Below are 6,205 nucleotides of genomic sequence, written 5' to 3'. Positions count from 1 at the left end.
GTAGGAAAACAAAGGACGGAGCCAACCTGTATAAAACACAGCCTTTATTGATTTCAAGGAAACTGCCTTGCGGATGCTCCTCTCAGGGCATCCAACCTGACTCCCACAGAGCAGGGTCTGAAAGGCTGGCACCAGCCTCTCCAGAACATTTGCGGGGAGGAAGATGGGAGCCAAGCTTCTTGAGGCTGAGAGAGTGGAGTCTGGGGGAGGGGGACTTCCCCTGGGAGCAGTGGTGACTCATAGGATTCCTGGGTGTCCCAAGGTCTGGTTGGTGTCACCAGAGCCTTCTCATCCTCTTCTTTCTAAGCTCACTCTCAGGTCTCCAGACCTCCCACTGCTGGGAGAATCTTTCCTCTCCACTGCAGAAATCTGGGTGCTTTCTCCCCAGGGAAAGTAGAGTCTCTTTGGTCTGGTGAATCTAACCCAGGGTAAGCATCTCTCTTTCTGTAGCCTAAAGGCTTCTGCACCTGCCATTCTCTCTGCTTGGAAGCGCTTCTCACCTTTTTTAAACATTACTTCTTCAGGGAAGCCTCACCCAATCATCCCCTCCTGGGTTACGTAGAAGCCCTGCTATGAGCATCTTAAGAGTCCCTTGTGCGCAGTAATTTGTTGTTTCAATGTCTGCCTCCCTCCAGGGCTGGCACTGGGCCTGTGGTATATATACCCAGGCATTCAGCACAGTTCCCAGTGCTCAAAAAGTATCTGACAACAATGAAAGCTTAGTGAATTCAAAGTGGGGGCACCCAGCACCTGTAGGACCCCTCCACCGGCGCAACACCTCCCCACCGGCCCCCATTAGCAGCCTGGGTATCGCTACCCAGCCCGTGGTCAGATGGGGGTCTGGGTGGGTGCTGAAGCAAGCAGCTTGTCACTGCATGAGTCGAGGCCCAACCCCCCAGCCTCTACTAGCTTGTGGTGGCAGCAGCAAGTGGAAGCTCGACTGGCGGAGGCCTTGCGGTTGCGGCCGCCTGGGGGCTTGTTCTTGCGCATGCCTTTTAGGACCCTGTGGAAGATGAGGTAGCAGAGCTCGCTGATGGTGAGCACGATGCAGAAGGCCGAAGCGCCCACCATGAAGTAGGTGAAGATCTTCTTCTCGGTGGGCCGGGCGATGTAGCAGTCCACGGTATTGGGGCAAGGTGCCACGTTGGCACACTGCACCAGGCGTGGCATGTAGAAGCCATTCCAGAGAGTATGCAGCACGTAGAGGAAGACGAATTCAATGATGAGCTTGAAGATGAGGCTGAACAGGTACGTCCACCAGAGGCCGCCGTGCTTCTTGCCTGCATCGTCGTATAACTTGGCGCACTGGTCACCGTGCTTCTCGCGGTGCCGCCGCTCCCGCTCCTCCCGGTAGGCCACATGGAGGATAACCAGCAGCGAGGGACATGTGACGAAGATGAGCTGCAGGGCCCAGAGGCGGATGTTGGAAATGGGGAAGTAGTCGTCATAGCACACGTTGGTGCAGCCGGGCTGCTTGGTGTTGCAGTCAAAGTCCTTCTGCTCGTCCCCCCACACGCGCTCCGCGGCCACCACGTACACCAGCACGCGGAAGACGAACACCACCGACAGCCAGATGCGGCCGAACGCCGTGGAGTACTTGTTCACGCCACTCAATAGGTTCTGGAGCGTCTTCCAGTCCATGGTGCCCGGTAGGGATGCCGGGGGCCGTGCACACCTGACCGAATAATAGGAAAAAACATACGGTAATGAAGAGGTGACATTTACTGAGCATTTACTGTGCACCAGGTGCTGTTCAGAGCTCTTTATGTGGACCTACTCATCTGAACATTGCAAAGACCCTATGAGCTCAGGACTATTCTTTCTAAGCTACAGATAGGAAATAGGCAGAGAGGTTAAGTAACCTGCCCAAAGTCACCGAGTTAGTATACCGGAAGGAAGGGAATGTGCATTTGCTGACGATAACAATGAGCATTTATTGAGTAGTTGCTATGAGCCAGGCAAGGAGCTACACACTTTATGTGTAGGATTTCATTTAATCCTTATAATGACCCCATGAGGTAGGCACTGTGATGCTCCTCATTTACAGAGGAAGATAAGGGCTGTAAAGCACTTAGTACATAGTAAGTGCTCAATAAATGTCGGCCACTCGTGAAATCTAGAGAGGTCAAGTCACTCGTTTAAAACTAGAGTTAGATTCAAGGCTGGACTGTGGATGCCAGGACTGTGCTGTCCATTACTTCCTTTCCCCTTCTCTGCTGGATGCCTGCCTCAGACTGGGTTCTTGCAACTTACCTCCTTGGTGCCTTGCTACCACCCTGTGAAGTTGGGGTTGAATCCTAATCTACAGGGAGGAAACTGAGCCTCAGAGAGGGGAAATAACCTCCCCAAGGTCTCACAGCCAATAGGTGGTAAAGTTGGTAGACCGATTCATGTTGGGGAGTGTGTGGAGGTGGGTAATGATCTAGCTCTGGGGGATAGCAGATCCAGAGAATAGCTAGATAGAACTCCGTGCTCCCTGTGCCAGGGCCTGGGGGAGCCCCAGCCATGCTAGATGCCAGGGCTTTGTGGTGGGGAGACATGTGTTGTTCAGGTATCCAGATCACACATCTTCCTCCCAGTCCTGCAGTGACTCAGAGGGTGGGGACCAGTGGGTCTGCCTGAATACACCTAGTGTCTGCGTACTGTCATGGGTGGGACAGCCTGTGCTTTCCCACGTGGGTGTGTGGGCCTGTGTGCACATGTGAGTGCTGCGGAAGCTGGGTTTGTGACTCTGAGCAGCCTGTCAGTCTGCCCCCTGAATGATCACATCTCACCCCTCCACTGCCACTACCCTGGTCCAAGCCACCGTCAACTCTTGCTGGCATTATTGCCACAACCTCCTCACTGGCCTTTCAGTGCCTGCTCCTGCACCCCTAGAGCCCATTAAGTTGGATCACATCACTCCCTTGTTTACTCGCTATTAGCTTCTCATTACACTTAGAATTAACCCCCAGATTCTACATTCTGACCCTTCTCTCCTATATTCTCACCCTGCATCTCTGCTCTGGCCACCCTGGGGACCTACAGGGCTTTGTCATTTTTCCTGCTGCCTAGAATGCTCTTCCTCCAAGAACCTTGCATGGCTGGATTCTTCTCATCACTGAGGCTTTGACTCAAACATCTCTTTGGGGGCTTCCCCAGATAAGACTGAATCTGGGAGCCCCTTCCCTTCTAGTCACTCTGCTCCTGTCCGTTTTATTTTCTTTACAGCATTTAGTCACCATTTAAAATTAAAGTATCTGTTTATTTATTTTTTTGTTCTTATTCATTGTCTGTCTCCCCACTAGGATGTCAACTTTGTCTTGCTTACTGCTTTAAATTAGTGCCTAGTGCTTGGCACATAGTAGGCACTCAATACATGTTGAATGAACAAAAAAATGAATGCTGACTTCTCAGAGAGGCAGCTTGGAGGGGTGGGCAGGAGTCCTGAGGGCAGTCTGGACAAGGGAGAAGGCACAGTTCCTTTTCAGCATCTCAGCCCTCCTGATGCCTCTTCTCTGGGAATCTCGGACATGATGGGGTGTCTGGGGAAGACCCATCCCTGGACAAACTCCTCTTCTCCCCCTTCTCCGCTCCTTCTAAGACCTGGCCTTTGGGGAGAAGCAGTGGAATGTGCCCTGAGTGTGGAGTCATAGCTAGATTCAAGCCTTAGCTACCGTATGCTACTTACCAGCTAAGTGACCTGAAGAATTCTCTAATTTCCTTGACCCCATGTCCTTGTCTCTAAAGGGAAATAAGTCCTACTTTCTTGAGCTGTTGTAAGAAGCATGAGACCATTTCTTCCCCAGCCTGCCACTCACTTGGTGATAGTTCAAGAGCACTGAGGTGGAGGGTGGAGCCCCGCCTGCCAGCCTTGGGAGAAGAGGGATCCTGGCATGTGCTTCCACCTGAAGCCCTCCCTGGCAGCCCACCCAGGTGCAGCCACCCTCCGGTCCTGTCTGCTCATTCAAGCCAGACACACCCCAAGGACGCGACTCACCAGCAAAGAATTTCCTTCCGGGCCCAGGCACGGGACTGGTGGAGCCAGTTCTGGTGCCCCCTACAGCCCCCTCACCCCAAACCATCTTCCAGCCATGCGCTTTTTCCCAGCTCCTGGAACGAGCAGCAACCAGCTTTGGTACCCACTCCGTAATGCCCCTTCACAGAATTACTGTTGACCCTTGAACAACGCGGGGTTAGGGGCGCTGATACCAACCCCGTCTCCCCCACCCGCTCAGTCGAAAACCCGCTTATAACTTGAGTCGGCCCTTCGCTTAAGCAGATTCCCAGCCGAATCTAAAATACTACACTTCTTCCCTCCTGCGACCCCTCGGCCCCCACATTTTCCTTCCATTCCAGGCAGCTTGGGAGCTTGCGGACATAGAAGGCGGTGTCTGAGGGCTCCGGCGCGCTCAGCACTTACCCGCCGCGGCGCGGCCAGCGCGGGGCCGGGTCCCCGTGTCCTCGAGGCCAGCAGCAGAGGCGTGGGGAGGCCTGAGCCTAGGCTCTGTAGTCGCCGCGAAGCGCACGCAGCGGCAGGCACACCCCGGGGGCGGCGTGGAGAAGGGAAGGTGGGGGTTGGAGCCCGGGCAGCTGTCCCGGGGCAGAGGGTCCGGTTTTAGTCCCGACGCTGCCAAGCGTTCCGGGGGCAATCTTCGGAGGGGCTTCTCACTTGTCCCAGCTTCGGTTTCTTCATGTGTGAATAGAGGCATTGGTGACCATGGGCAGGGCTTTTGCAAAGGCTCCAATGAGATTAGGGGCGTGAAACACTATAAACTGCTAAGTGCTATAGCCCTGGGACCGACTGCAATCACGACTCGCCCACACGTGTTACTATGGATACTGAGCCTCCGCCCTGCTGGTCACCGTCCCCGCCCGGTATCTAGCCTGGAACCTGCGTGGAGGCACTTTTAGGGGCCTGTCCGCCCTGCAGGACAGGTCCTCAGGCAGCCGCGCGGGCTCAGGCTGTGTACTCGAATGAAGCATGTGCGCTTTGGAGAACCAGGGTGGTGGGCAGACCCTGAACCCACAGCGGATAGGACGCAGGGAGTCCTGTGCCTGGAAAGGAGATGGGGGATCCTTTGTCTAGGGGTGAGGGCGGGATGAGGGGATGTTATTGCCTGGAGCTACTACAAGGGGCAGATCCTATGGGGTGGGTGGGGGCAGGACCTGTGCCCTAGACCCCCTGCTGAGGGAAGGGGGGAACTGAGGCTGGGCTGTGGTTGGGCTGGGATCTGGGGACAAGGACGCTTTGTCTCATTTACTAGTATGTCACCATGAGGAGCCCTGGCCCCCCAGCCTTGTGTGTGTGTGTGTGTGTGTGTGTGTGTGTGTTTTGGGGGGCAACCCCAGTGCTTCCAGTCTACCTGGGGAGTCCCAGGATCTTAGTCATATAGGGCCTGAGCCCTTCTGTTCTCAATAGCAATCATGTTGCTGACACACAAGGGTGACTGCACATTCAATTTTCCCAGGACTACTCACTTACGCCTGTGGCCCTGGTGTAATTAGCAGCAGCCCCTTTTTACTCTCAAAAGTGCCCCCAAACTTGGGAAAATCAATGGCATGGTCACCTTACCTACTACTCGTTGTGATCGAGAACTAACACGACAATGGGGCTCGTGAACATCTTTGTACCAGCCACTGTCCCACTTTATTTCATCCTCACAGTGCCACATGAGCAAGGTATGATCCTTCTTGCTTTTATGAATGAGAAAACTGAGGCACAGAGAGGTAAGGTGACTTGCCCAGGGTCACACAGATGATCAGAGGAGAGCCAGCTCTGGAGGCCTCAGCTATATGGAATTTCTGGATAGAGCAGAGCCGCAGGGCAAAGGCCACCTTTCACTCACTGGGTGAGGGCCTTGAAAATCATTGCTGAGACTCAACAGTGCTGAGCTGGTCAGGGTGGTTCTGTGCATGTGTTGGTGTGGGGAGATGTGTGGATGTGGGGAGCCCATGACTTTGCCACCTGCTCCCTACCATCTGCTGCTCTGCTGCATTTTAAAGCAAAACCAGCTCCCTACTTCCTCACCTCCTAGTCACTCTTCAACCCATTTGAACAATGTTTCTGTCCCTACCATGTCACTGAAGACAGCACCATCAAAGTCACTATGAATCTCCATGATGCTCAATCCAACAGTCACCGCTCTGTCCCCATCCTTCTGGACCTTCAGAAGCACCTGCCACTGTTTTCCTTTCGCTTCCTTGGCACCACACTCCCTGTTTC

General features: G+C 54.1%; 1 protein-coding gene across 1 annotated transcript; it reads right to left on the bottom strand.

Annotated features, from left to right (window-relative positions):
* Positions 1–36: 36 nt before the first annotated feature.
* On the bottom strand, positions 37–4,778 carry GJB3 (gap junction protein beta 3). Its single transcript, XM_019730092.3, has 2 exons — positions 4,403–4,778; positions 37–1,675 (listed from the first exon to the last, which is right to left on the bottom strand). Exon 2 carries the CDS (start codon positions 1,639–1,641, stop codon positions 829–831), a length of 813 nt encoding a protein of 270 aa, XP_019585651.1. The 5' UTR covers positions 1,642–1,675; positions 4,403–4,778; the 3' UTR covers positions 37–828.
* Between the last annotated feature and the right edge of the window lie 1,427 nt (positions 4,779–6,205).

Source organism: Rhinolophus sinicus, chromosome 14, assembly GCF_057876585.1.
Source record: "Rhinolophus sinicus isolate RSI-liver-muscle chromosome 14, RSI-T2T, whole genome shotgun sequence".
Lineage (NCBI taxonomy): Eukaryota > Metazoa > Chordata > Mammalia > Chiroptera > Rhinolophidae > Rhinolophus > Rhinolophus sinicus.
This window is presented reverse-complemented; position numbering and strand designations above follow the sequence as displayed.